This window comes from Melampsora larici-populina (genome assembly GCF_000204055.1).
Source record: "Melampsora larici-populina 98AG31 unplaced genomic scaffold MELLAscaffold_8, whole genome shotgun sequence".
Lineage (NCBI taxonomy): Eukaryota > Fungi > Basidiomycota > Pucciniomycetes > Pucciniales > Melampsoraceae > Melampsora > Melampsora laricis-populina.
In genome coordinates this window covers 362748-377319 of record NW_006768772.1, presented here as the reverse complement: position 1 = coordinate 377319, position 14572 = coordinate 362748, and the positions used below count along the sequence as shown (strand labels likewise).

The window sequence follows — 14572 nt, the reverse complement described above, 5'->3', positions numbered from 1 at the left end:
CAAGAAATTCTTTTTCTGAATTTCAACATACAAAAGCAATAAAAAGTGGGCAGCAACATAAACACACAAATTCAAACAATTGAAGGATATCAACAAGAGCCAGTGTGAGAGAAAACAAAAGTTGCTAAGCCAACCATGGAAAGTGTTGTCATCAATATCAAATTTACCTTTGAGGTTCTTGATGACAATAACATCCTCAATGTGAATGACATGATATTCCTCATGTTCATCATAAATAACAGTGGTGTTCAACAAGCCAGCAAGATTATTGTGCTTGTCATGATCAGCAAGATTCCTTAGTGAATGCACAACAAGGAGTGGTCTGGCCAGGGGTAACCCTGTGACAGCAAAGCACCATGCCACAACACACATGTTTTTTGGTGTGTTGCTCTGCAACACGCAACAAAAACCAGCATTAGACTCTGTGTTGCGGTTAATACCGCAACAACAAAAGTTGAGTTCATGTTGCATAGTGCCCTGACCATTGCGCAACACAAGAGGCGCAACAGCGCCAAAAAAGATTGAATTCTATTTTTTTGGGCAGCAATGCAATAAATGTTTTTGCAGCCCAAAAAAACCACTGATTTGACAGTTCAGGCTGCAACATAGACTTTGACTAGCACAACTGGGCGGCGGGCGCCGCATCACTGGCTCATATGGACCAACCTATGTAAATACAATTGTCTAATGAAGTGACAATCCAGTCGGTCTTTGTCAATACTGATGGTAAAGTGGTTTCCAAAATTGCACAACCACCTTATCATTTAGCTGAAGGGTGTGTCTGCGCAGATGGGGCTTTTTTAAGCTGGCTTATCATACTCAAATTAACACATGGTGGATTGATCATCTCCATAGACTCACCAAGATCAAGTGAACACTGTAAATGTTAATCAAACAACTTACAATAACAGGACAATGAAATCATACTCTCATGAAGAAGTATAACAATGTGTACATATCAATTGGGTTGAATAATTTTACAATCACAATCAACATTAACCAAGGAGGGCCTGTCTTTTTTGCTCTAACTACACCAGCATACATTTAAGACTTTTATGCAAAAAGATTTGGAATACTTTTATCTTCTTCTTTGACTCAGATGTTTAATATGTATAAAACCTTTTTGATTACAACACCAAAAGGAAACCTGACATAATCAGAGCAAGAATTTAATAAACTCTCCCAAACTTTACAAAAGAAAACCCCACTAATCATACATAGAAAACAATCATAATTCTTTTGGAATATCTCCAACACTCAGGTCATCTCCTTGACACAGCGCAAAATTTATCTTGACTTGACCCATTCCCATCACTCCCCAACTCTTTTGCCAGTCTCATAATCCTTGAATCTTCCTTCATCAAAACAAACTTTAATAAGATTCCACTTCTTTGCACTCTGATCATTTGAACCATTTTTGAATACAAAATTTCAATAGAATCAAATAATATGTTCCAACTGATTTCAAAAACCTCTAAATTTTGTCATTGATCCAATAATTTTCACATCAAATTTGATTAATGACCGCCATGTAAAGGTATAGATCTAATCCAATCTGCTCAAAATAGTTTTATTTCAAATTATAAATAATTCTTGACTGATTTTCAAATATAATTTTTGTTTTATTTGGTGAATTGCTACCCAAAAAACAAAAAAATGGTTAGAGTTCCAGACCCTGTGGAGGTACTCTGTATTCCATATTCTCGGAGTGGGAGAGAGCTTCGAGTGCAGGCAGGGAGCCTAGTGACAGGTCTAAGGAGATCCGTCACGGAATGGTAGAACGGGGGCAAGGTAGAGAAGGGAAAAGAATTTCCCGCCCAGACTCTACCACATTCCCCTCTCCCTGCGACGTACCTCGAAGATCTCACAAGATCTCTCATCGCTCTATCTCTTATTACCTTACGGTTAGTTTCTTGAGCCCGCCCACCACCCTGGGGTTGAGAATTCTTTCTTCTCAGAGCTGTTCTCTTGTCGAGAGGGCAAGGGAAACATGCTTTGAACCATGTGTCTCATTTCCCTTGCCCCCGAGACCACCCCCAAACCACAACCAGTAGGCTGTAACCTGTACAGATGGGTTGGATTCTATACATGGTAGAACATGCTCTAGGAAGAGAATCTTCAGATGAATATGGACAAGGGCATATAGAAACCATGTGCGTTCCTATAACACATGGTTCTGGCAAACGGATAGATACAACAGTATGGAAGGGGCAGAGAGCTTGTACTCCGCCCTCTGAGAAATGGATGAGTTGAATGAATAAAACACAAAACCAATTGAAAAGGTTAATACTTACCTTGTCTAATTGATTTTTAGATCTTTGATTATGCAAATGATACCTGAACCAAAGTTCAATAGGTTTTGCAATAGCTTGATTGTAATCAAATCAGGTAATGTAAGCTCAATTGTGCCGTAATCAAATTTGTCTTTTAAATGATAAATTAATCATTGATTGAAGATTTTCTAATCTATACAAGTACAAACAAAAAGAAAATGGAGGTGAGTAATTGAGTAAATTTGAGAAAAAGAGAAGAAAATCAGCAACCTTGTTTGAAATTGCCAAATGTTGAAATAACTTGAAAATTTAAATGGATTCTGAATTAGTTGTATTTTTGAAATTGTTGGTTGTTAATGGTCATTGAAGTTCTTCTTCAAATGCTGAAATCAGAATACTTGAAAGAAAGAAAGAAATTCAATCAAACATCAACATTTACATATTGGATCTTGGTTTTGGAATAAAAAAAGTTTAGGAAGAGTTTTGGTTGGTAAAGATGATCTGGATGAGTATTTGAATTTACTTAAGCATAATCTCATGAAGTAGTTCTAATATATTAAAATTTGATTTATTTTTGAGTTCAATCAATTTGAAAACTCTGTATTGTTTAAAAAGTTCAAACAAATCATTTGTGACATTTTGAATCCTTTCACAATCTTCTCCTATTTTTGTATTTATCAGAATTGTTTCTGCTTGAGTTTAAACCTCTGATAAGAAATTATACTAAATTTTTGAATGTTGGAGTTGTTTTAACCAATGGATTTGGTTTGCTAATGGGTTGAAAATGTATTTGAAGTAGGGTTTTTAAGGTGATCTATGAAATCACATTCTGAGTTTAGGTATGATTCATGGTTTTTCCAGTTTTTGATTTTAGGTTTTAAGAAAAACCCAAGACAAATGAAGATTATAGAACCTTGAGTTGAATGGTGCAATTTAGGTTTTGGTTCCAAATGACCAACATTGTGGTGGAAAATGACGTAATTGAACATCTTTGAAAGAATGCAATAAACAATCATAATCTACTCAAAATCCAAACCAAAAAGCACAAGATCAATCACAACAATGATACACTGCAAACATTATTCAAATTCCCCAAGTGGGCAGGAAAAAGTGACTGGGAGTATGATTTGTCATAAAATGATCTATCACTCCACACCTGAGCCATAACACCCACACTACATATGTGTAGCAGGCTCAGTGAATATGGGGTTATCATGTACATACAGTTCTGCTCAGTTATCTGCTCATCAGGATAAGTTATTCATATGTAATACATGCTGTAACTTTTTAGAAATCCAAAAAAGCATTCCGAAGATTGACTACATACACTGACTCAATGTTTTGTTGTAATCTCATCAACTCAACTGCATGTAACACCCTTTCTGTTACTAAGAAATAGCTTCAACAATATTGACTGAGCACTTACAGAATTATATGTAGTGAATTTTGGGCACAATTTTTTCAAAGTCAAAAAAGTTACATGTGGTATAACATGTGATTTATTTCTGCTGGTGGGCAAAAAACTGGGCAAACCTGTATGTACATGATAGCCAACTATTGACTTAGCTTGCTGCACATATGTAGTGTGGGTGAAATGGCTCAGGTGTGCAGTATTAGATTCTTTTATGACAAACTGTACTATTAATCATTTTCCTCTTACAATTTGGGGAAGTTGAATGATGTTTACAGTGATAGCTCTTGATGGTGTTGTTAAATGATCACCTAAACCACATTATCCTACTATTTTCTGTTTTGATGTTTCTAACTTTTGATCAGACTGAATCAATTCTTTGAGTTGATGAATCAAAGCGTGATCAGTTTGAGGGAAGCAAGAGGTGTTTGACGGGAATGCTTTGATTAGAAGATCTCAGAGATGGACGCAAGATATAGTGATACAGGTTTAGATGGTTAATAAGTTCTATTGATAATAATGGAGATGGAGCTATATATTCAAAAGTAAATAGATGAGTAACTTCAAGATTAATCATGAAAAAACGAATGTCCTTACCCTGCATCATTTTCTCTGATTCAATTGTTTTCAACAAAAGAACCACAAATCAATGAAATGTTTGAACAGATCCTTGTTAGATTCTGTTGGGTGAGAATTGGATGCAGATCCTAACAGTGATTTGATCACATTGAGCAGCTTGAATGATTTGATCATCTAATCGAAAACCATATCGACTTGAAAACCTAATACAACATAACAATCTAAGTGGATCATCTTGAAGTGTTTCTAAAGCAGGAAAAGGTGTTCTAGTCAGACCATTCTTTAAATCTTCAAGCCCCTGAAATTTCAAAAACAAAGAGAATCAGTTCAAGATCAAGAATTGGAGAATGTATAAGGGAAAATGATTACTCATTCAGTTTGATCTTTGATTTGATCATTATGAATATTGTAAAACAACACATTCATTGTAATATCACGTCTCATTGCATATTCGTTTGGAGTACCAAACCTACAATCAAACCAAACCCCCAAAAAGAAAAAGAACAATTGATTAAAATAACTCGAAGAATTTCGTAGATATCCAAAAACTAACAATATCACTTGGAATCCTAAAATCAAAATGATAAGATTCAATTCCTAATTGAACAAGATCTAATTCAAGATTCAAGAATCTACTTGTAGCTGTTTCTAAATGTTTAATTTGATCTGGTCTTGCTTTGTTAGCTGCAATTTCACTTAAACTTAGATTTTTGATTTGAATGAATTGAAATGTGATTTGAAAAACGTTGAATGAATTCAGAGTTTTATTTTCTAATGAATCTTGAATGATTTTATTATCTTTTATATGCTTTACACCATCTTTTAGCAATTGAATCAATTTCAGTTCTGAAGAGTTTAATTGAAGTGAATGATGGTTTGGTTTTGTTGATGGTGAATGTTTTTGTGCTTGACTTTTTATGAGTGTATTTAATCATGCAAGATTTGAAGGTGGTTTTAATAATTTGTCAAGTTGAATGAGATTGAATGAAGTTCTATGGAGCTTGAGTTTGAAGTTGAAGTTGATTTGTTCCATTGAAAGTTTTGATGAAGTTGTTTGAATGGACTGATAGATAGCTACTTGGATTGAGGGGTCTGGTTTGCAGCAAGTGCCAGGATAGTGTGAAGATTGGTAGGTGGTGAAGAATTGATTTGATGAGAGGAAAGGGGAATAAATTGGGGTGAGGCACGTGGAAATCAGATTCAATGTGGTAAACGTGTAAACCTGGAAATTGATAGTAGGGATTGGGAGTTTAATCAGGTTTTTCCGGTGAACACGGTTTACCTTTAACTTGTATGATCCTATGTTGTGGACGTCTTCTGATGCACTCATTTCGACTCCAAACCAATGAGCATACTGGATGACAACAATGATAGTTCAGAGCTGAAATGTGTGTATTGGGAGATGTAAACCACTCTTTACATCTCCACTTTTTATGTCTTCCAATACACTCATTTCAACTCCAAACTATTGTATTTGTTTTCCAATATGCTGATTTCAACTCTGAACTGCTTTTTATGTCTTACAATACACTCATTTCAACTCCAAACTATCATTTTTGTCTTCCAATAAGCTCATTTCAACTCCAAACTGCTTTTTATCATCTCCAAACTATCATTCTTGTCATCTGGTATGCTCATTTCAACTCTGAACTACTTTTTATGTCTCCTGATACACTCATTTCATCTCCAAAGTATCATTTTTGTCTTTTGATACACTCATTTTGACTTGAAACCTCTTTTTACGTCCTCCAATACCCTCATTTCAACTTGAAAATGGTTCTTCTGTACCGTTCAGACCAGTCTGGAGTTGTAGGTGCTGGACTGTCAGCGCCTACATATGCAAGACTGCATGTAGGTGCTTATTTGAGCTGAAAAATCAATGTATGTCCTTGGAAATTATGCCTACATGAACTACAAACCATGTAAGTACTTGGAATGTACGCCTACATGCGGAAAATAGAATGTAGGTGCTCAAAAATTACGCCTACATCCATTTTTGAGCACCTACATTGCAATTTCCCACAATTTTTGTATGTAGGCATTGGAAAATTATGCCTACATGAGAATTTTAACATGTAGGTGCTTTTTTGTGGGAAACACTCATGTAGACGTAATTTGGGCAGCACCTACATGGATTTTTTGGGGGCCGCAAATAGCAACGGCCTTTTGTTCAAGTATGTATTGGTGTCTGGATTCCTCACTGTGCTGATGTCTGGATTGTTACCTGTCAGATTTTGTACTGGTCTATTTTTTGAATTACTCACTGTCAATTTTGAATCATTGGAGTTTGTTTTTGCACATTCATCAGAAGCTTTCACTTCTGGGTCTGACATGTGGTATCTGCACCAATATCAGTCTTTTTACTATCCTTCCCAGTATTTGTATCAGTTATAATTTCAGTGTTATCTCCTGATTTGTTGACTGTTTGGTTTGCAGTGGCAGTTTCATAGCTTGGTTCCTTCTGTAGACCTTTGTGTCAAGTTTACAGACTGAGAAACTGGGCTGTGAGCTGTTTGACTGGTGCTGGCAAGGCCTTCTACGTGTGTGTGTGTCTTTACTACTGACTGTTCTCCATTACCTCCTATACCATTTGCAATGGTGAGCTTATTGGTTACATTAGATGAAGCAGTGGGTGTTGGTTCTGTCTGTCCCGTCTGATTTGTCTGTTGTGGTGAGCAAGATCTCTACTTAAGCAAAAATTCAAAAATTATTGCAAAATTTGTATTTTTTAGTCAAAGGCAAAGTCATTGTTGGAGTTATTAATCGTCAAGGGTCTCAAAGTTGATTTGTAATCTTCATTTCATTATCTTTTTAATCATATATTTACATATTCATTTGATAAGAACATCTAAGAGAAAAGAAAAATTTGAAAAGATCAATAAAAATAGTATAAGAGTGAAAATTAAATTAAAAGAATTAGTAAGGAGGAATTGGAAGAAGAAGAACATTTAGTTTGTATCTTAAAGAATGGAAACTGTCATGAAAAGAATGAAAGAAGATGGATAGCATTAGAAAAGTTGAAGGAAATTTCGAAAATATGGGTATGGAAGGTTGGAAAATGGTTTTTAGGTTATCATTATAAGAGTTATTGGTTCAGGAAGGTTTGATTATGAAAGAGAGGTACAACATTAGTCATTAGCAACTTTAAACACAAGGATTGATAAGGGAGGTGTGAAATTATTCAAGAAAAGGGGTATTTTGAAAAAGGGTACTATGGTATTAATTCTTGTGTAGTGATGTCATTGAAGGATTGATTGCGCCAAGGGTTTTTCAGAAGGATTTTATGGTTGTGTGGTTGATTGGAATGCTGTGGGATGATTTTTTGATAGAATAAAATGATTATTAGATGTGAAAATGATCAAAATTCATCAAAAATGGAGGGTTTCAGTTAATTACATATGTCAAAACTTGTCAGAATTGGGTGTGTAATAGTTCATTCGAAGCGAAATCATTGGTTTCATATTGTACAACCTTTAAATCATTAGTGAAGGAGGAGTAGTAAAAAAGTTATTCAGCAACAAAGAAACTGGAGTGAATTTCGAATTTGGTGGTTACATATAACATTTACATGACAAAAGCTTATTTTCTCAATCTTTACAGCTCAATAACTTATTCATCACACATCAGAAATAGGTCATATGGGGGTGATAAATGATCAGTATCATGAGGGCTATCAAATGAGCTATAGTAATTCAAAATTGAACAACTTTACAAAAAATATGTAATTCCAAAAATGGATTTCAGCTATGAATATTAGGAAAAAATAACCTGTATTCATCATAAGAAGATCTGTTCATCATTTATTAACATCAATTGATCAAATTCACGCCTTGGGTCATTACAAACAATGATATTCATGACATCATATGGTTGCATTGGAGGATTTCTGTTGATTCTTGACAGTTTTTGAAGGTTTTTAGAGGTTGTTGATCATTATTGAGGATTGTGGGAGTGTTATGTACTATTGTTAGGGAATTTATGTGCCTTTTTTCCCCTTTTTACTCGTTTTATACTTTTGTTAGAGTGTTTTTAATCATTATTAAATTACTTTATCAGTACTAAGTTCACTGAATTGCTCCTTTATATCAAAGGAGAGATTTCTTTACGTGTGATAAGACTACAAGTCTTCTTTGGAATAACAACCTAATTGATTGTTGCTTTTCTATTAATTAAGAGTGTGTTTTGTTGTGCTCAGATTGGAATAACACTATAGCAGTGTTGAGGTTTCTTTATTTCTAAAAAATCACGGGAATAATACTTGACTTAAGTATTGAAAACAATTTCTCTGGTGCCTTATCCCAAAGAATTCAGCAAAACCCCGTGCTGATTCTTTCAAAGAGGCAGGCTTAGGCAACTTCTACTAGTTAGACATATTAGTAGATTATCCCTCTTTAAGCTCTGTAAAGCTCTTGTTTAGCTTTAAGTTCTACACTGTCCAATGACAACATCTGCAGACACTGAAGTTAGGTTCTATGTACTTTTGCTTTCCAATTCTGCTATAATCACAGTGTCATTTTACTACTCACTGGCAGGCCAGTGAGTACGTCCAGCCCAATCCAATCTCAATTCAACCTGAAAACAATGTCAGCTCAATATCAATTCAATCACAATTCTATCTCAATCCAATCTCAATTGTTGGCTTAGAGGAGCAGACAAACAGTCTGCCAAAATTAACTGAAATAGAGTTTAGTTGCATGTCCACACATGAAGGTGTCAGAATGTCTGGAAGGTATGAGAATATTTTCAGATAAGCCACAACCAAGTATCATTTTGAGCCCCTTCCAAAGACTTCTAATGCAAAACAGATGTTGGCAGATGTTGTGAATGTGAGTCATTGACCAACTTGAGAGCTCCCTGAGCAACACCTCAACAAAGATCACATTGAATATTTTTGAGGGTTAAGAAATACTTTTACATCTTTCACTTTTCCCAATGAGCCAGCAACAATGCCAAGCTATTAAGAAGATACATGAAAGGTTTTTTTTCTTTTTTATTAAAAACTTCTATATATATGTTATCATTTTTTGTTGGGGAGATTTTTTTATATACTTATAAATATCACCATTGTATTACATGGACAAAGATAGAAAGAAGGGAGAGGTGGTTGTTTTTGGTTTTGTGATTTGGATTTATCCATATATTATATCTATGAATTATTTTATTTGGAATCATATCAATTCATTAAATTACAACTTCAATAGACTTTCATTTTGGCCTTGTCCTTTTTTTACAAAAGAAAATTTCAAGTACTCAGATATGTTTAGGTTCTTTGTTGGCAAAGTACTTACTCACTTTTTCTGGGTAAGATGTGTTTTTTACTTTGGAAAAGCATGGCTCTTGCAGTTTGGAAGATGATAATTTTGAAATTCAAAAGAAATCATCATATGTGTATGTTCAAGACCATAGTTGAGTCTGAAATGAGTTTGAAAGCCAAAAATTTAAAGGCCTTGATGACTATTCTGAACAGGTCACGCTCACACCCGGGTCCCTGATGCCACATAGTGCCACGGCTTTGGGCAGGGCGGGGCCTAGGGCTTAAGCCATGCCCTGGCCTCCGCCCTGGGGCCCTCCAGGGCGCCTCAGGGCTATCAATCAAAGAGAGGCTCTCGATGACGGATATTCTTAAAATCAAGATAAGATAGTTAGATTCTATTTTCTCACTATCAAGAAACTTTTTTAGCAATATAGAGCAATTGATGATGTATACTCAATCAACTTGACTTAATCATACTGAGCAAAGTGGATTCAATCAGTGATTTACAAAGCCGATGATGTTAGGACATGATTGCTTTTGGTCCAGTCCACCTCAACTCAAACAGTATTGAATCTGATGTGATGAGCTGGAAGATAGTCACTCATTTGTTTAATTTGAACATGCAGTAATTCGGTCCGCTTTGCAAGCGTCTTGATGAAGTTTTGTGATCATATACAAGAAGGCAGGAAATGATAAGAACACAAAGTATATTGATTCAAGGACAAGATGAAACAAATGGTTCAACAAGATCAACTGATCCATACAAAATCAGATGTTCAACAGATTCATTTGGTGTAGAGCCAAGAGCAAGTCTGATGGAAATATAATGTTAAGAACAAGGATGAAGGGAACCAAAAAAAAGAAATAACTGGAATATCTATAGTAGAAATCAATGGTCAATCAACTTTGTATCAAGTTCTTATATAGGTTGGTTTGATCAATTTTGAGATTGATTCTACGTTAGGTGTTGTTGGCACCTTATATTTATTCTTAAAGTCGATGTGTCCACCAGGGACCTCTTTGAAATTTGAATGAGGCTAGGGCGCCCTGGCAAAGCCCCTGTTCACAAGGGCTTGGCCAGGGCAGGGCGCATCGGGCGCAAGGCCATGGCCCAAGCCATGCCCTAGGCCCCAAAAAACACGCCGGGTGTGAGCGTGATGAACAAGCCCCGGGTGACAGTATAATTTGGTCAAAACCCAAAGAATATCATTGGACGGGGCCGCCAAGTTGTGACTTGGCAACCCCAATCATTCAATCAATAATCACCACACCACCTCGATTTCAGAAACTTACTTCACCACAACCTTGCTCTCCTCTAACTCCGATAACTGTTAATGTGTTTATCTTAATATTACAACTAGTAAGGTTCTGTCTTGTATCTTTAACATCATCTTCTGAGTTTGATACTGATGGAATCGGTACATTGATTGTTTAATTTATGGATCAATTTTTTGGATTTTCACCCAATCATGAAGGTTAATAGTCTTGTATATTTGACAATCAGATATTTTCAATCAACTTATTTTTGTTTTGAAGGTTGTTAATGATTCACTTTGATAAAGATGATTAGATCCAAAAGATATAATGAAGTCTTAGTCTTAGATAAGTAACTCCTCTCTATCTTCTTTGATTTGATTTGTACTGATATTGATTTGTGAATTTCTTTGATCATTTATGTATTTTTATGTGGGTATAGTCTTCATGGTCTAGAGATCATCCAGTCAGCAAAATAGTATTAAACAGTTGTACCAAAACAATCTGTATATAAGAAAAGTGGTGTATTCAATACTTTTATAACTTTTGATATTTGTAAAAGAAAAGAAATGCCATTCATTATGTGAGTTGTTAGATGTGAATTTGTAAATGGAGCTTGAGCTGGACTGCTGGTGAGAGTAAGGATGAGAAAAAGAGATGAGTTTTTCTGCTCAATGAGAGCTTTTGCTCACTACAAAGGATGGGCGGCATTGTAATAAAACCTGGCAGGTTGCATATAGCACAAGTTGTGTAGATGCAATCAGGCAATATGACACTTCGGGCGCGTTCACTTAAGGAATTTCTGACTAGAAATCACATTCTGTAAATTTTTTAATGCAAAAATGAAACATACACCACCAAATAGCCACTTTAAATTTTGCAGAATGTGATTCCTCACCAGAAATTGCTTAAGTGAACGCGCCCTTCAAGTGATTGAAAAAAAAATGGACCTGGTTTAAACATTTTTTATATCTTCTCTTAATCATCAAGAAGGGGACGAAGAAGATGAAGAGCTTAAGAAAAGGACAAATGTTTTAAAAGCGAGTCAAGTAGTTGATAATGGTGAAAGCTTAGAAGGACGGAATGCTTAAAATCATTGAAACCTTGATCTTTCTTCTCTGAATTCATGAGTTTAAAATCCAGTCACATTTTGATCTATTTTAATGTAATCCTGGTTTGATTGATAACAAAATAAAACAAAGTTCATAGTTTGATCAAATGACATTCAAGTCAGAAATCAAATCAATGTCTTCTTTGTTTGAATCATATTTTGGAAACTTGTTGATTAATTCAAAAATTAAAGAGTTTTTAGATTTTCACTTTGATTAGATCACTATTGATTTTGTCAAATGAGTAATTAGTTGAAACCTCAATTGTCTCATAAATGTAGCAGCAACAAAACCAATCAAGTCCCCAACCACTCCTCCTCCTAAATCCAATAAAAGTCATTCTCTTGTCACCACAGAAAATTGTGAGATTCTCATTTATGGCCTGTGTGGAGTTGAAGCTGTTTGTCAATTTAATCTGTCATCCAACTCACTTTTATGAAATGTTTCCAAAAGAATTATAAAAAAATTCTAACATCTCCCAAAGTAAGCAAAAAGGAAACATGTGTGTTACTTCTGGTCTTGCGCTTTGACTTCCACCACTCTGTTCATCAGATTTGCTGAGAATCATGCATCCTTGATTTTTTGAAGATATACTTTTGTTACAAAACTTGTAATTGAATTTGAAATAGAAGTCCATAATATGTGGATGGAGACCATGAAAGGAGGCTACATGAGTTTGAACTTTCCTGCATATGAATATTTCAGAATGCAATATATCATCCTGAGCAATTAAAAAGAAGCCTCTGGAAGATTTTGGAAGATCAATATTCATCTGCAGCAGTACTACTGAACTAGCTCCAGGTGGATCTGCAGCCCATGCATATCCCCCACTCAAACTGATCTTGGGGTCAATTTGATATTGAATTGAGATTGAATTGATATTGTTTTGAGATTGTTTTCAGATTGTTTTGAGGTGAATCGTACTCACTGGCCTGCCAGTGAGTAGTAAAATGTCACTGTGAATTGTGTTTATCTTGACAACTGACTGCTCTCCATTATCTCCTGTAGTATCTTTTGTAAAGCTTACGTGTGCCTCGTAGCTTCATTTCTGATCTGGAAAGATCAACACCTAAGAAGCTTGTCAAAAGACAGAGTACGCCTGAGGGCACAGGATATGTTGGTTAGACAAAGCTTTTTCAGGCTTGTCAACAACAACACAAAAAAGTGAACTGACCTGGGGGCACAGGATATATTGGTTAGACAAAGCTGCTTCAGGATTGTTGACGACAACACAAAAAGTGAACTGACCTGTGAGCTCAAAGAAGATCGTGAAGAGCGCACAGTGGAAGATTAACAGACAATATAATGAATTCTGGAAGGATAGATCAGAAGAGATAACACACAATACAATAAAAGACGTTAGTGAACAAAAGAATAGAGATTTTGATGACAAAAGTTGAGAAATCACTTACTGATTCTTTTTGACAGTGAAAAGAATCAGAAAACATGAAGGAAGAGAAGTTAAGTATATATAGCTATCACCCCTGTTTACATATTACCCCTGGCTTCACCAAACACCCATGCACATTCAGCAACTTATTCCACTAACACGTGTACATCATTCCAGCTACACTCCTAACCACTCCACTACCACTACACACTACTAAGCACACAGAAATGATCTTTCACACGCCTCATGAGATAGGCATATATCTCAACATATTTGCTGGTAAGTTCTTTATTTTCATTAAAGGGTGTGGTGGCTGAGCCTGCAGTATCCTTCTGGTCCGCCTGATTTGAAATAACAATATCTGCAGACACTGAGGTGGAAATTTGTGTCAAATTACCCGGCTGGTCTGTAGGAGCGGAAACAGCAGTGTCCTGTATATCTCCTTTTGATACTGTGGTTACATTTTGAACTGCAAGACGGGTAACAGAAGTGTCCTGTATATCTCCTTTTTGGTCACATTTTTAACTGCAGGAGGGGTCACTGTAGTATCTGGAGTAATTTCTGTTGATGCTGTGGTCACATTTTTGACTCCAGGAAGGGTTGCCATACTTTGTTGAGCATTTCCTGTTGGCCCTGTGGCTGTGTTTTTCACTACAGGAGGGGTCACACTATGATATTAGCAGTACACAAACATGAACACCCGACCTAAAAACCCATGGACAAAACCCATGGCAACCCAATTGTTTTTTGGGTTTTTTCCACCGGGGAAGTGGAAAACCAATGGACAAAACCCCAAAAACAATCGGGTTGTCATGGTTTTTGTCCATGGGTTTTTAGGTCGGGTGTTCACGTTTGTGTACCGCTATTGGTACAGGCTCAGCGGTTGTGTTTTGGACTGTACCATTTGTGGTTGGGACTGCAGCATCATTGCCTGTTGGCAATGTGGTAGCATTCTTGGCTGTTTTGGTAGAAGTTGTGTCTTGCTTAGGCTGGTGTTTGTGATTTTTGTGATGTTTATCAGGTTTCTTGGAGGATGGAAGCACATCACACTGATCTATGGACATGATCATTTCTGATACCAAGATGAACATGATAATAGTCTGTAGACTGTGTGAAATTTCCTGGACTCCAAGAGTCATCAGAAGGCCAGTTATTGAATGTAAGATTTTGGATTACAAGAATTAAATTTGGCATTGTGATACTGGGAGCATTATAAGCAAGCAATGGTTTGACTGATATACCTTGAATTGTGATCCCAAGATTTCATGACTTTTGGATTTGAACAAACCTGCTAGAAGAAAG

The 14572-nt window shown here is 35.9% G+C and overlaps 1 protein-coding gene across 1 annotated transcript; it reads right to left on the bottom strand.

Annotated features, from left to right (window-relative positions):
* Positions 1–4357: 4357 nt before the first annotated feature.
* On the bottom strand, positions 4358–6596 carry MELLADRAFT_104038 (uncharacterized protein; the record flags this gene model as incomplete). Its single annotated transcript, XM_007407043.1, has 3 exons — positions 4358–4561; positions 4817–5071; positions 6528–6596. The coding sequence occupies 3 exons, from the start codon at positions 6594–6596 to the stop codon at positions 4358–4360; spliced, it is 528 nt and encodes a 175-aa protein (XP_007407105.1).
* Positions 6597–14572: the final 7976 nt, after the last annotated feature.